The sequence below is a fragment of the Bufo bufo genome, chromosome 4 (assembly GCF_905171765.1).
Source record: "Bufo bufo chromosome 4, aBufBuf1.1, whole genome shotgun sequence".
NCBI lineage: Eukaryota > Metazoa > Chordata > Amphibia > Anura > Bufonidae > Bufo > Bufo bufo.
Genome location: NC_053392.1, coordinates 212,319,504 through 212,335,639, shown reverse-complemented (window position 1 = coordinate 212,335,639; position 16,136 = coordinate 212,319,504). Strand labels below are relative to the sequence as shown.

The window sequence follows — 16,136 nt, the reverse complement described above, 5'->3', positions numbered from 1 at the left end:
CCACTTCTGAAAAGTTGCGAGCAGCTCAAAAATTCACAAATCATTGCGCAAGTATGGCTTGCGCCATAATTCGCAACATTTTTACACCTTAATAGTGGCATAAATAGTTTAATAAATGTCCCCTATTGATAGCTTAAAGGGGTTATCCCATCTTAATCATCACTGTTAAATCTGGTAATGATTTTGTAAATATATTTGATTAACCAATTCCCACCATTTAGGAGAAAATTCATCCCCACTTACCTCATTATTGTCATTCGGTCTCCCCTGGTTATGGCCACCGCTCTTCTCTAGAATCCCAGTGGCCGCGCTTGCGCAGAAGACTCCTTTTCTCCCAGCCGGGCCGCTCGCTGTCCTGAACGCGCACGCCACCGCGTATACGCGATGGTGACCTCTTCCTGGCCAGAATAGTACAGAGCCGAGCCGCCCGGGAGAAGACTTCAATCAAGATGAAGCCCGCCCTCAGCCAGAATCCAGGAAGTGAACGGCCTGCTGGCAGCAGGTAAGTATGAAAATGCAAAGTGGGATAACCCCTTTAATAAATGTCCCCCAAACTTTTCTATGCATCCTCTGCGACCTGTGCAAAGGTCATTGTGCAGGGAGAAAGTAGACGAGCTGTAAAATCACCTATTGTAAATCCCAGATCCTGTGTTATTTCTACATAGGCAGGATTACAATGTAAGGTAACACCTTTGATAATGGATTGCTGAAAAGTGTTCTCTACAGAACAGGAATTCTCAGCCTGTTATTATACTCTGAGGTCATTGTTAAACTTTTTTTTTTTAAACATGCATAATGACATGGAAAATTGAAAAAAAAAAAAATCACCAAAAATTGTTTAAAAAATATATGTTAACCTCTTCACGACCGCAATCTGTATATATACGTGATAGCTGCACATGCCCCGTGCAGCTATCACGTGTATAGACGTCAAGCCAGCTCTTTAATCCAAGCGCTGCAAAGCGCTTGGATTAAAGCTACTGCTGCTGTCACAGACAGCATACAGTCTAGTAATGCCAGCAAGGGGCCAGTCAGTTGCTTCTAAACTTCTAAGCCTTCTAATGTCCTAAAAAAAAAAAAAATAACATTTCCAAAATGATGCCAACATAAAGTAGACATATGGGGAATGTTATGTAATAAATATTTTATGAGGTATCACTTTCTGTTTTAGGCCTCTTTCACACTTGCGTTGTCCGGATCCGGCGTGTACTCCACTTGCCGGAATTACACTCCGGATCCGGAAAAACGCAAGTGTACTGAAAGCATTTGAAGACGGAACCGTCTTCCAAATGCTTTCAGTGTTACTATGGCACCCAGGACGCTATTAAAGTCCTGGTTGCCATAGTAGGAGCGGGGAGCGGGGGAGCGGTATACTTACAGTCCGTGCGGCTCCCGGGGCGCTCCAGAATGACGTCAGAGCGCCCCATGCGCATGGATGACGTGATCCATGCGATCACGTGATCCATGCGCTTGGGGCGCCCTGACGTCACTCTGGAGCGCCCGGGGAGCCGCACGGACGGTAAGTACACTGCTCCCCCGCTCCCCGCTACACTTACCATGGCTGTCAGGACTTTAGCGTCCCGGCAGCCATGGTAACCACTCTGAAAAAGCTAAATGTCGGCTCCGGCAATGCGCCGAAACGACGTTTAGCTTAAGGCCGGATCCGGATCAATGCCTTCCAATGGGCATTAATTCCGGATCCGGCCTTGCGGCAAGTGTTCCGGATTTTTGGCCGGAGCAAAAAGCGCAGCATGCTGCGGTATTTTCTCCGGCCAACAAACGTTCCGTACCGGAACTGAAGACATCCTGATGCATCCTGAACGGATTACTCTCCATTCAGAATGCATTAGGATAATCCTGATCAGGATTCTTCCGGCATAGAGCCCCGACGACGGAACTCTATGCCGGAAGACAATAACGCAGGTGTGAAAGAGCCCTTAGAAGCAGAGAAATTGAAATTTAGAAAATTGCTATTTTTTTTTTTATTTTTGGTAAATTTGGGATTTTTTCATAAATAAAGGTGATATATATTGACTCAAATTTATGACTGTCATGAAGTACAATGTGTCACGAGAAAACAATCTCAGAATGGCGTGGATAAGTAAAAGTGTTCCAAAGCTATTACCACTTAAAGTGACGCATGTCAGATTTGTAAATTTTGACCTGGACACTGGGGCATCAATGACCTTTGGTCATGAAAGGGTTAAACATAACTTGATTTAATGCTTTAGGTCAACAACAGCAGCAGGTTTAGCTTGTTAAGTCAGCATCTTACCCTCAGAACACGGTGTCGTTGTAATACGCTTCAACACCTATGGATTACGGAATTCCTAAAAGTGCTTGGTGTTGTCACACTAAGAACCTAAGGAGAATCTATTACAGACAAATCATCTATTAGATGTTTTGAAGGCAGTCCTGGGGCTGACAGATGCCTTTAATAACCGTAAGTAGTGAGTTCTGTTATATACATTTCGCAGGGCCCAAATTTGATAAATGAAAGAACTCAATGACTTGAATGTCCACACTTTCTGATGCAGATTTGTTGTTTTAAGGAATTATCAGTGGTTGTCATACATCCCCAGAAATTATTATAAAATGGTGCATGCTGGATATGGCTCAGATAGGGCTAAAAAAAATGTAATAAAATGTGGGGTATATTAAAAAAATTAAATAAATAAAAATGTCTAAACTATAATACAACATTGCAGGGTAAGAGTGTAAAATATGTGGGTTTGACTACCACTCATTAAAATGTAGTGTAGTTATATATAGTATATAAAAATCTGTACATTTATTTTACGTACATTTTAAAGGATAAATGAATCTTGTGTGCAAAAACCGTAGGCATACATATATAAAGTCAGGTACTCTCAAACTTGCAGGCATCAGAAGATGGGAAAATAACAAATAAAATAACTGCATAACCTTTATAAAAAACAAAAACAACCATACACTAACATGGATACATATTACACATAAAATAACTTCTGAAAACAGGGTTTACAGGAAAGGAGAAAATAAAAATTCTTAACATAGCCTAGGAAGACTATATATATTTAAAAAAAATAAAAATAAAGAGCAACATTCTTCAAGAGCCTCTTTTAGCATAATCAACCCTTTTAAACCTGGCATATTGCTTTGTAGGGTTGATCATGCAGAGTAAAATATTTTCTTTAAAGGGTTAATAATGGCAAAGGTATATGAATTGTTCTATTTATGTAAATTACCTAGTTGGAGCACTAGGGTGCTGGCCATAGCACTAGGAGCACCGCAAAAGCAATGCACCCTGCGGCCTCTGTACCCCCCCCTCCACCCCCACCCTTGCACTTTAAGTGACAGGTTTAGACATGTCTAGCCCTGGGCTTTCTTGGAAACACCGAAGCTCACTTGCTTGGAAAGCAGCAGAAGATCCATTTTTTAAAGCACCGAATCGGCTCAATGACTCGGCGCCTGTGCAGTGGATCTGATGAGCACTGCTTTCCGAGCTCATTAGATCCACTGCGCAGGCACCAAGCCTTAGCGTTGCCACGAGAACACAGGGCTAGATGAGATGTCTAGACTGTCATTCAAAGAAGTGGGGGGAAAATACAGAGACCACAAGGCGGCATTGCGCTATGGCCAGCCCCCTGGTGCTCCAAATAGGTAATTTACATAAATTCATATATGTCAGCCAATATAAATCTTTTATAGGAAATATAAATCTTTTATAAGAAAGAAATATATTGTTTTACTCAGCACGATCAACCCTACCAGGCAATGTGCCTAGTTTAAAAGGGTTGATCATGCTGACAGAGGCTCTTTCAGTGCAATAAGCAGTTAACTTAATACAATACAATATCCTTCTGGTCTCTCATTTTGTAGTATCTGAAAAAAAGTATATTTTAATACATACATATATAGGTGTATGAAGTGTATATAAATATACACACAAAATCTCTCAATTTCAATGACGTCTATTAGAGAGGGCTGAGGGCACACAATTACGGTGTGCATCTGACATGTCAGGAAAGTTGTGTTCTTGACAATGGTGCAACTTTTGCAAAGTATAAAACATAGGCTTATAAAAACAAAAAGATTGGAGAAAGACAGAACAAGACCAGTATCCTTTTCATGAGACTGGGTATCACATTTTCAAGAAAACAAAAATAAAAATGGACACTTGTCAAGCGCGTCTAAAGTTGCATTTCAGTTAAACAATACTGTGAGGCATTTGAGAAGGGTGATCCCTTCGGTTTCCTAGTTATTACTGCACCAAGGTAGAGAAACCAGCATTCCAAAACACGCATGGGAATCACAAAAATATTCTCTATGCCAAACTTCTACTTGTATCAAACAGACCATGACCATATACATTGGGTACTAAAACGCAAGGTGAGAGGGTTAGCCTCCTGTTTGACCTTAAGGCATAATATTCGAAATCCAGACGGTAGCTCTTGAAATGTTTTCCTTTAGTGTTGTAGACCCTGTTAGTGTTAATGGTTCTGTGATAGAAATGCTTCTCGTGACTTGTGCAATTCCCATGCAGCTGGTCTTTGCTGCTTGTCCATATTAACAGTGCAGTGTGCGAGCGACAAGGTGGATGGCGAGACCACAATCTGTTCCCTGATCAGTTCAAAGCTCGCTGTTTTATTGTGTGGAAGATCCAGTCCACTTTCGTTGTCCAGCCACCATGATGGGCGTCATTCATCTGCTTCATGAAATACTCCAGAGCTTCCTGTTCAGTTTTGTCCAGTGCCAGTGTCTTCCTAATGTAAGCAATGTCATCAAAAGATTGCAGTTCAGGCATACCAGAGCCAAGCATCATCGAAAACAGATTGATGAACAGATTGGCATGCTGCCGAATGGCCAGGTAAGCTTTGTAACACATCTCTTGAAACCTAGGAGGTGAAGACAATCTTTTAGGAAGAGTATCTTCCACCATCATATCATCAATTGCTTCACTACAAGTGCAACTTCTTCCCAAGGAAGTTTCTACTCAATAAAAATTAGGTTATGAATCTACAGGATTGTTTCCTGGTTTTGGCTAGGACACGCAGAAACAGCACCAAAGCGCACTGTGTGAACCTGGCCTAAGGTCTCCTCTAACAGTATCTTACCTTTCAAAGTCCCTGGTCTTTGTGCACTCTTGAATTCCCTTACTGATGACAATTAAAAAGTCCTGTGTTAAGACAAAGGGAACACGCTCTCGCTTGTAGCCAAACTTCTTCTTCTTGTGATCCAGAAAGTGCCCAAAATCTATGTGAAACAGCTGACAAGAGAAGACGCGTTAACACTGTACAGGTATGAATAAGTACCAATTTAAACTTTCTTTCAATAGCATCTAACTGCTTGTTCCTATGCATTACTTAACACTCACATATGGATGTGCTTTAAATGTCTAAGGCTACTTTCACACCAGCGTTTTTGCTGGATCCGGCAGGGGTCAGCAAAAACGCCTCAGTTACTGATAATACAACCATCTGCATCCGGATGTATTATCTGTAAAATAGCCAAGACGGATCCATCATGAACACCATTGAAAGTCAATGGGGGACGGAACGGTTTTCTATTGTGTCAGATTGTTTCCGAGAAAACGTCCCCATTGATTTGCATTGTGGGTCATGACGGATCCGTTTTGCTCCGCATCCCAGGACACTGCGGTTTGCTCTCCAGTATGAGAACGGAATGCATTCCATTCTGTTCAGTTACGTTTTGTCCCCATTGACTATGAATAGGGACAAAACGGAAGCGTTTTTTTTACGGTATTGAGACCCTATGACGGATCTCAATACTGGAAAACAAAAACGCTAGTGTGAAAGTAGCCTAACATGGCAATAACCCTTTAACCCGCGGATGCTCAGCATAAAACTATGTTGTGTATTTTTCAGAAGGGTGAATAAGAAAATACAGCGGCTGTGAGATAAATTATATATTTAAAAAAAAAAAAAAAAAACACACACACACAACAAAAACCAATGCACACTTTAGGTTTCAACTTACCTGCCCATTGTCTTTTACCATAATGTTACTGTTGTGACGATCACCTATTCCAAGAATAAAAGTGGCAACACAGTAACCAGCACATGATCGCGTGAATAAGTCGATGGCGGCATCATACCTGTAGGAAAAGTGAGGCCGATAGATTAGAAGCTCACTAATAATTTCCATTACTAACCACTGCGATACTAGTTATCCATGCTGCTGATACAAAGGGGCTGCAAGTGAACAGGTGAGAGAATGTGCAGAGTATGACCTCGAGCACACGGTAGTATTCAGGAACGGTATAAGAAACATCCCAAATAAGACAACTGCAGCCGCACTTTTCCTTCTTGTACCGTTCAGCACAAATGCTTTTTTTTTTTTCTTATGGTTTCTGGCATGCTCCAACATACACCATAATGGTTTTTCCCCATTGGGGGAGAATATGGTGCCTCACGAAGGTTCTACATTCACACAGCACATTACCCAGTGCAAGAGGTCAAGACTGGACCACACAAGTGCCCAGTGGTTCCAGCATCATGTCACTACTATTCTGCTTATGGATTGATCTCAGTTAAGACATTGTAGGGAACGTCTCTGTCCACTGCTGCGTCAGCGACTGCTCAGCTCCATATGTTTAGAAATGTAACGCAGGTGTCAACAAACTTCGGCACTCTAATGCTCGGGCTACACGAAGACATTTTATAATGCTAGTCTATGGTGTCGCACTGCAACAGGACAGTCGCAAAAAACCCATTCAAGATAAAAGCGAGTGGAACATGCTGGGAGTTGTAGTTTCACAACAGCTGGAGTGGCAGAGGTTGCTGATCCCTGGTGTAGTGGTTGGAGCAAGTTGGTATCCAGGGTAGGCCAATGAGGCTAATTAACTTGATGGCCATAGTTGGCTGTAATACAACTCGAGACAGACCGACTTTAAAGCCACATTAACCCCTTGGCAACCTCTGCCTTACATGTACGGCACAAGTCACCACTTTAAAGATGGCGCCTGCTCGCGCATGTCGTAGGCACCATAGGTACCGTGTTTCTGCCGTTTCAAAAAGCAACATTTAGCCCCTCAGATGCCGTTGACAAATATGACCACGGCATCTGAGCAGTCTGGAACCGGGAGCCACGTGCTCCTGCCCCTGCAACAGCGTCCCCCGGCTGAGATGAGGGAAACTGTTATAGTATAGTAGTAGACAGAAGGCTCAAGCAGGCTTTGGTAGCTGTTACTAGAACATACCAATACATGTCAGAAGGTGGCAGCACTGTACTGGTATATTGTAAATGGCTATTTATCCATCACAGAACACAATGGCCAATCTAATGATTTATATTTTTTTTGCTGGCTGACAAAATGACAAAGAAAAAATAAATAAAAATAATTACAACCCCTTTCCCCCAAATCATACATAACTAAAAACACACACACCATGGGCATCGCCGTGAGTGAAAACGGACATATTATTAACCCTTTCAAGACCGGGTGACTTTTCTCCTCCCAAAGCCATAACTCATTTTTATCTTTTCATTCACGTAGCCATATGATTTTTTTTTTTTGCGGGACAAGAAGTACTTTCTAATAGCGCCATTTACGGTTGTATACAATGTGGTGGGAGAGGGGGAAAATTCCAAATGGGGTGGAATTAAAGATATAAAAAAACAAGCAAACAAAAAAAAAAAAAAAAACAACATTCTGCCACTCTTATGTTTTACAACGTTTTCTATGTGGTAAAACTAACCTGTTACTTTTATTCTCCGGGTCAGTATTATTACAACGATAACACATGTATAGTTTTCCTTCCATTTTAATAGAGAAAAAATTATTAAAAACTTTGGAGAAAACTAATCTTTTCTTTGCATTGCCATATTATGACCCCCATAACTTTATTTTTGGCTAATTTTGGCTTTTTTTTCCCGTAAAATATTTTAGTAAAGCAGATTAGACCTAGTGGCCAGTGTGAAAATTTGAGGATTAGGGCACAGTCAGAGGACCGTAGGCGGTCTATGCCTATATTGCGGACCACCCTATACACTTGAATGGGTCCGCAATCTGCAAGATACAGCGTGGTGCAGAACGAAGGCACGGATCGGAAGCCCACAGAAGTACTACAAAGCGCTTCCGTGAGCTTTTGTGTCTGCAACTCCGCACTGCAAAAGATAGGACATGTCCTATTTTTTTGCTGTATATTGCGGACCCATTCAAGTAAATGGGCTGCGCTCCAATACGGGATTCACAAGGCCAGTGCTCGTGCATTGTGGACCACAATTTGGCGGTCTGCAGCATGGGACACACATGGTTGTGTGAATGAGCCTTTAAATAAATAAAAAATTCAACTTAGTGACAAAAAACCTCACCAATAGTTTTTATTTTTAATGTAAAAACGTGATTTAAACAGTAAGCAATTCCTTTTAAAGGAACGACACATTCCTTTTAAACATGTACTGTATACAGGTGCAGCTCAATAAATTAGAATCTCATCGAAAAGTTAATTTACTTCAGTAATTCAATTCAAAAAGTGAAACTCATTCTATAGATTCATTACATACAGAGTGAGCTAATTCAAGCGTTTATTTAAAATTTTGAGGATTATGGCTTTACCGCCAATATAAAAATAAAATAAAAAATCTGTATCTCTGAAATATCTAAATATTGTGGGAAACTTGGTGTCACATTCTAAATCAGCTAATCAACACAAAACACCTACAAAGGTTTCCAAAGCCTTTAAATGGTCCCTCAGTCTTGTTCATTAGGCTACACAATCGTGGGGAAGACTGCTGACATGACAGTTGTCCAGAAAATAGTCATTGACATCCTCCACAAGGAGGGTAAGTCACATTGCTAAAGAAGCCGGCTGTTTACAATATATATATATATATATATATATATATATATATTTAAAAAACGGTATCACTGTGCTTGATTGGCCAGCAAACTCACCTGACCTAAACCCCATACAGAATCTATGGAGTATTGTCAAGAGGTAGATGAGAGACCCCAGACCCTACAATGCAGAGGAGCTGAAGGCCACTAACAAAGCAACCTGGGCTGCCATAACATCTCAGCAGTGCCACAGGCTGATCAACTCCATGCCACGCCGCACTGATGCATTAAATCATGCAAAAAGAGCCCTGGCTAAGTACTGAGTGCATATACTGCACATACTTTTCAGTAGGCCAATATTTCTGCATTAAAAATCCTTTTTTAATTGGTCTTACATAATCTCATTTTCTGGGATACTGACCTTTGGGTTCTCATTAGCGGTAAGCCATAATCATCAACATTAAAAGAAATAAACGCTTGAAATAGAGCACTTTGTGTGTAATGAATAGATATGATTTTCACTTTTTGAATTATTAAAATAAATTATTTGGTTATATATTCTAATTTGTCAAGATGCACCTGCATAAGATCAGTCAAAGCCCCAATTACAAGTTACAAGACTGCAACTCACGTTTCTCCTTTGTTTTTGTCCCTGAGCCATTGATGTAAGGTATGGCTGTTGAACTGCAGAGCACCTTTTAATCCTCCTTTACACTGAATTTGCATAATGGTATGAGAACATCTGACCACTTCAATAAGCCCTACGCAGTCTCCTATAGAGAGGCACCCATACGGCAGCATCCTGAAAGATAATATAATATTATATTATATACAATGATCTCGACCTGCATTATATACAGGGAGTGCAGAATTATTAGGCAAATGAGTATTTTGACCACATCCTCCTCTTTATGCATGTTGTCTTACTCCAAGCTGTATAGGCTCGAAAGCCTACTACCAATTAAGCATATTAGGTGATGTGCATCTCTGTAATGAGAAGGGGTGTGGTCTAATGACATCAACACCCTATATTAGGTGTGCATAATTATTAGGCAACTTCCTTTCCTTTGGCAAAATGGGTCAAAAGAAGGACTTGACAGGCTCAGAAAAGTCAAAAATAGTGAGATATCTTGCAGAGGGATGCAGCACTCTTAAAATTGCAAAGCTTCTGAAGCGTGATCATCGAACAATCAAGCGTTTCATTCAAAATAGTCAACAGGGTCGCAAGAAGCGTGTGGAAAAACCAAGGAGCAAAATAACTGCCCATGAACTGGGAAAAGTCAAGCGTGCAGCTGCCAAGATGCCACTTGCCACCAGTTTGGCCATATTTCAGAGCTGCAACATCACTGGAGTGCCCAAAAGCACAAGGTGTGCAATACTCAGAGACATGGCCAAGGTAAGAAAGGCTGAAAGACGACCACCACTGAACAAGACACACAAGCTGAAACGTAAAGACTGGGCCAAGAAATATCTCAAGACGGATTTTTCTAAGGTTTTATGGACTGATGAAATGAGAGTGAGTCTTGATGGGCCAGATGGATGGGCCCGTGGCTGGATTGGTAAAGGGCAGAGAGCTCCAGTCCGACTCAGACGCCAGCAAGGTGGAGGTGGAGTACTGGTTTGGGCTGGTATCATCAAAGATGAGCTTGTGGGGCCTTTTCGGGTTGAGGATGGAGTCAAGCTCAACTCCCAGTCCTACTGCCAGTTTCTGGAAGACACCTTCTTCAAGCAGTGGTACAGGAAGAAGTCTGCATCCTTCAAGAAAAACATGATTTTCATGCAGGACAATGCTCCATCACACGCGTCCAAGTACTCCACAGCGTGGCTGGCAAGAAAGGGTATAAAAGAAGAAAATCTAATGACATGGCCTCCTTGTTCACCTGATCTGAACCCCATTGAGAACCTGTGGTCCATCATCAAATGTGAGATTTACAAGGAGGGAAAACAGTACACCTCTCTGAACAGTGTCTGGGAGGCTGTGGTTGCTGCTGCACGCTATGTTGATGGTGAACAGATCAAAACACTGACAGAATCCATGGATGGCAGGCTTTTGAGTGTCCTAGCAAAGAAAGGTGGCTATATTGGTCACTGATTTGTTTTTGTTTTGTTTTTGAATGTCAGAAATGTATATTTGTGAATGTTGAGATGTTATATTGGTTTCACTGGTAAAAATAAATAATTGAAATGGGTATATATTTGTTTTTTGTTAAGTTGCCTAATAATTATGCACAGTAATAGTCACCTGCACACACAGATATCCCCCTAAAATAGCTAAAACTAAAAACAAACTAAAAACTACTTCCAAAAATATTCAGCTTTGATATTAATGAGTTTTTTGGGTTCATTGAGAACATGGTTGTTGTTAAATAATAAAATGAATCCTCAAAAATACAACTTGCCTAATAATTCTGCACTCCCTGTATACACGTGTGTAAACTCTATTAGGGTAGAGCTCCATGGCATCATCTACAAGTTGTGGTAAACAGTAAAGCAGTAACCTTGAAAAATACCATTCCATGCAATGGACTAATCAGATCTTTTATATGCCATATTAAAATATGACTAAGTAAAAAAAGCCTAATGAAATTGCCTTCTTTATAGTATATACACACACATTTTGTATTTGTCTGGATGATACAAAAAAAAACCTTGCATCTATAGCATCTGAATGTCAATGAGATTTGTGCACAGTCCTGCCCATTAGTAGACACATGTTAATCATTTTACGGTTTTGTTGATTCGCTGGTCCATAGAAAACAACGATTTGTCTATTTTATCAGAAATTTGCAAAAAAAATTATAAAATCAAACCGGTGAATGAATTTTCTAATAAACTCTAATGAGTGTTGAATCAGGAAAACCAGCAAAATGCAAACTGGGTGAAAAAAAAATCCCTCACCTCTAGCCAGGAGGTTATACGTCATACACATTATTGTATGAGGCTCAAAGCTTTTGTAGAAGAATTTGCATTCATTTTCCTAATTATGTGTACTTAAGAAAGGTTTCCAAGGAAGTGAAAGTCCTTTATAAAAAGGGAGAAGTTACCGACACGTGAGCTCTCATCACAGACTATGCTGACAGGCCTCAGACAAACTAAGGGGGTCATTTATTAAGACCGTCATTTTAGACGCCAGTCTTAATATCCCCTTTAGCTCACGGTGGATCTGCCAGAGTTATGAAGAGGAGCCGGAGTCTACATAACTTCGGCGGATCCACTGCCGCTTCTAAATGTCAGACAGCTTTCTTGCTGTCTTACATTTAGGCTAGGGCTACACAACGACATGTGTTGCCCTACAATAAGTTGCGCGACACATAGGGCACAACTACACTGTAACATGTGTCACGCGACATTGATGTCGCACGACAATTTTTATAATGATTGTCTATGGTGTCGAACTGCAACATGATGCGACGAGACAGGATGGATTTTTTGCTACTGTAGTGTCGCAGCATGTTGAAGTGTGACACCATAGACTATTATAAAAATTGTTGTGCGATCGCACGACACATGTCGTCATGTAGCCCTAGCCTTAGACCATTTTCTACGCCAAAACCAGGGATAGAAAAAGGTAAATGAGATGGGCCTGCACGCTCGTTCCCTTCCACACCACGCCCACTTTTTTTTAAAGGCCTGGCGTGAGCAGGGAAAAGTAGCAGATTGAGGCTCAAAAGACCTTTGCACGGCAATCTGTGCCAGAAATACGCCCAATATTGGCGTATTTCTGGTTAGTAAATGACCCTCTAAATGATTATTGCTTGTTAGATTTCTATGATTTACACTACTCGATAATTCATCACTTTTGCTCGATTTCACTATTTTTCAAATTATCATCTACTTGTGTAAAGGGGCCTTTAGACCTTGTAAAGATAACCAAATCCGGATCCTATCTTTGATGCCCTTTATATGGATATTCCAACAACACTAAGTTACCTCCACTGATCTCTGCAGAGTACCAATCCCAACAGGGCAACTAAGGAATGGTTCCTCTTTGGTCATGAAAGGTGGTGTCTAGAGAAAAAAAACAGGTAGACCAACACCCCTCTTGTTCTAAGAATTGTTAACGTCCCCAACAATGAGAGTGACGACATCTTTTACCAATAATTTCAATAGCATTTAATACTAACACGTATGTACCATTTTTTGCCCTCATCTCTAACCATGAAAAAGACATTTTACTCACCGTAAATCAAGTCCCTGATTTTGCCAAATATTTTCCATAATCCTTAAGATCTGAAGCGTCAGCATATCTTGACGCAAGTCTGAAAAAAAATAAACACAGGAAATATTCCCAGCAGCGTTAGAGAAGCTGTGAAACAACTGGTAGGCATAGTGTGGCTGTCATTACATAAATGAATGCCCCAGTTCACACTAAGACTTGGCACTGTACTGGAACAGTGTTTGTTTCTTTGATACAATGATCATTTCAGTACAAGCAGAAACTTGGTAGAGCATCTACAACAGTCCATGGAGAAGATTTATCAAAATGGTGTAGAGGAAAGCTGGCTTAGTTGCCCATAGCAACTAATCAGATTCCACCTTTCATTTTCTCGAGCTCCTTTGGAAAATGAAAGGTGGAATCTGATTGGTTGCTATGGGCATCTAAGCCAGTTTTCCTTTCCAGCAGCTTTGATACATCTCCCCCTATGAGTTGATCTGTACTCCAACACATCTTTTGTGCCCTTTTGGCTACTGATTGAGGTAACCTCCACTCAGTGTTTGGAAAGTTCATTTCTCGTCCATCCTTTTTCCACAAGAGTGTCTGCACCAAAGGAAATGGGAAAAGCGCACAAACCTCCTGCTCCGCATGAATTATAAACCAACAGTCAGAAGATTTTATTCAGCTAGATCATGCTAGGAATATCTTACTACTTGGCTTTTACATTTTGGTAACTAATATTATGGCAATTACACAGCATTCACTCTAAAGTCAGCTCGTCATACATCCCGGACAGCCTTAGTTTAACGTACCATCTCCATTTTTAAAGATGATCTCATTATTCAGAAACAGCATCTCAGACATAATATCAGGGTTTTCCCAGTTTAGCCAAAGTGGTCTTTTTGCAGAAGACATTATTCTGCATTCTTCAAGCCTAAAGGACAAAAGAACGAGTTAGAAAAAGTATCTGCAGGCCAGACAAGAAGGAAAGGAAGAGGGAAAATTACACATGGAAATACCGGAGATTCCCCAGCTGATGTGCAGGATTGAGAGGTGAGGTAAAGCCTTGCAATGCATCCATAAAATCTGGCCTCTTCATTTGCTCAACAAGAAACTTCATTTGCACCTACAACAAAAGATGTATCACCAACATGTGCACCAAGTCCAATACCATTAAAAGGGGTTGTCCGGCCTTTTTAAGCGATGGCCTACCCTCAGGATAGTGACACCCCACCAATCGGCTGTTCTGTATAGCCAGGAGTCATGGCCGGAACTACACAACACTGTCAATATTGTAGTGGACAGCACTGCTTCCACTGACAAGCAGTGCTGTGTAGTTCCGGCGCCGACTTCTGGTCTCCTAAACTTGGGCCACTCCTTAAAGAGTTTATACCACCAGAAATACTGTTATAGGGCTGACTGACATTAGCGATGCGCTAATGTCAGCACTACATAACAGTATGTTTCCAACGTTAGTCCCTGCAGCCGTTTTTGTTAAAAAAGCACTTTTATCATATGCTAATGAGCCTCTAGGTGCTATGTGGGCGTAAAATCAGCACCTAGAGGCTACATCCACTCACGCTTTATCCAGCCCAGCTCCTCTTGATTGATGCCACTGTTCCCTGCATTGTTGGCGAAATCCCGCGCCTGCGCCGTTCACTTCTGTCTTCGGTGCAGGCGCAGTGAGTGAATGATGCGATCCTGGTGCCAGATTCCTCACTGCGCCTGCACCGACTACGTCACAGGGAGGAAGCCGGCATCAGGAGAGCGGCCTTCACTCACTGCGCCGAAGACAGAAGTGAACAGCGCAGGCGCGGGATTTCGCCAACGATGCAGGGAACAGTGGCATCAAGAGGAGCTGGGCGGGCAGAACGCTGGACCTGGGCGGGATAAAGCGTGAGTGGACGGAGCCTCTAGGTGCTGATTTTACGCCCACATAGCACCTAGAGGCTCATTAGCATATAATAAAAGTGCTTTTTTTTTTTTAACAAAAACAGCTGCAGGGACTAATGTTAGAAACATACTGTTATGTAGTGCTGACATTAGCGCATCGCTAATGTCAGTCAGCTACATAACAGTATTTCTGGTGGTAGAAACCCTTTAATGAGCAATGTCCGTGTTGCATCAGGTATTTTTTATTTTTTTTGCAGATCCCATGTCAGCAAAACAGACAAGAATAGGACATATTCTATCTTCTTTGAGGGGCAATTGCAGACAAGAATCGGCATTTCTATGGGGGTGCCGACCAGGTGTATAGCGGATCTGCAATGCACTACAGACGTGTGAATGGACCCTTAGTTGCCCAAAGCAACTAATCAGATAGAGCCTTTCAATTTCCAAAGGAGCTCTGAAAAATTAAAAGGTGAAATCTGATTAGTTGCTATGGGCACGTAAACCAGTTTTCTTTTGCATTAGTTTTAATAAATCTCGGCCACAGTGTTACTAATGTGGCTGTACCCTAAATGAAAATGTAACATTTTCTAAAAACATCTACAAACATTTTTTAAGTAAGCTGAATGCCTCCCTTACTTTGGGAGGTTCATCCTTCTTCTCCTGCTTGAGGATGTCAGTGAGGTTAATGAGTTTCTCCATAGCCTCCACCTGTCGACTTAAATGCTTGAGGTACATGCCGCAGGCTCTGCAGTAGGATTCTAGCAACAGCCCAAACCTCTGACTGACTGTTTTGTTGTGCATTTCAGACCTAAAATGAGTTTAACAGATTACATTGTAGACAAAGGGAAGCAGACCGGACCCATACGTATATAGAGATAGTTTAGCATACATACAAATGTATGTAACCTTATCACTAAAGAATACACAGTCTGATGTCAGGGAATATTTTAAAAAATTGCCATAAAGAGAGAGGGTGATCCCAACATTGAGAGGACTATAACCCACTGGTGCAGTACGATTTGAGCGCTGACAGTGAATCTACACAGATTATGAAAGGGGTTGTCCCACAAATAATAACATAATATTCTACCGTTTTTAAACCAGCACCTGGATCTGAATACTTATGTAATTGCATGTAATAAAAAATGTATTACAGCTAATGAGTTATTCAATGACATCTGTTTAGCGCCACCTGCTGTTTGTTCTTATTCTAATTTCTTTGTCCCACTCACTGAGATGGAAACCCATGTTCTGTTCTATCCTCCAACTGCCACTAGTTGAAGAGAACGCCACAGCCTTCCCTTC

The 16,136-nt window shown here is 41.3% G+C and overlaps 1 protein-coding gene across 1 annotated transcript in view; it reads right to left on the bottom strand.

Moving 5' to 3' along the window:
- Nucleotides 1-2,293: 2,293 nt before the first annotated feature.
- The window catches only part of PIK3CA (phosphatidylinositol-4,5-bisphosphate 3-kinase catalytic subunit alpha), a 60,880-nt gene continuing 47,037 nt past the window's right edge, over nucleotides 2,294-16,136 (bottom strand). Inside the window, exons 14-21 of the mRNA XM_040428258.1 lie at nucleotides 15,468-15,639; nucleotides 13,958-14,064; nucleotides 13,751-13,872; nucleotides 12,963-13,041; nucleotides 9,414-9,584; nucleotides 5,980-6,097; nucleotides 5,097-5,248; nucleotides 2,294-4,877 (exon numbers count right to left, since the gene is read on the bottom strand). Coding sequence (XP_040284192.1) covers nucleotides 4,607-4,877; nucleotides 5,097-5,248; nucleotides 5,980-6,097; nucleotides 9,414-9,584; nucleotides 12,963-13,041; nucleotides 13,751-13,872; nucleotides 13,958-14,064; nucleotides 15,468-15,639 — 1,192 coding nt within the window. The 3' untranslated portion in view covers nucleotides 2,294-4,606. The remainder of the gene's footprint in view (nucleotides 4,878-5,096; nucleotides 5,249-5,979; nucleotides 6,098-9,413; nucleotides 9,585-12,962; nucleotides 13,042-13,750; nucleotides 13,873-13,957; nucleotides 14,065-15,467; nucleotides 15,640-16,136) is intronic.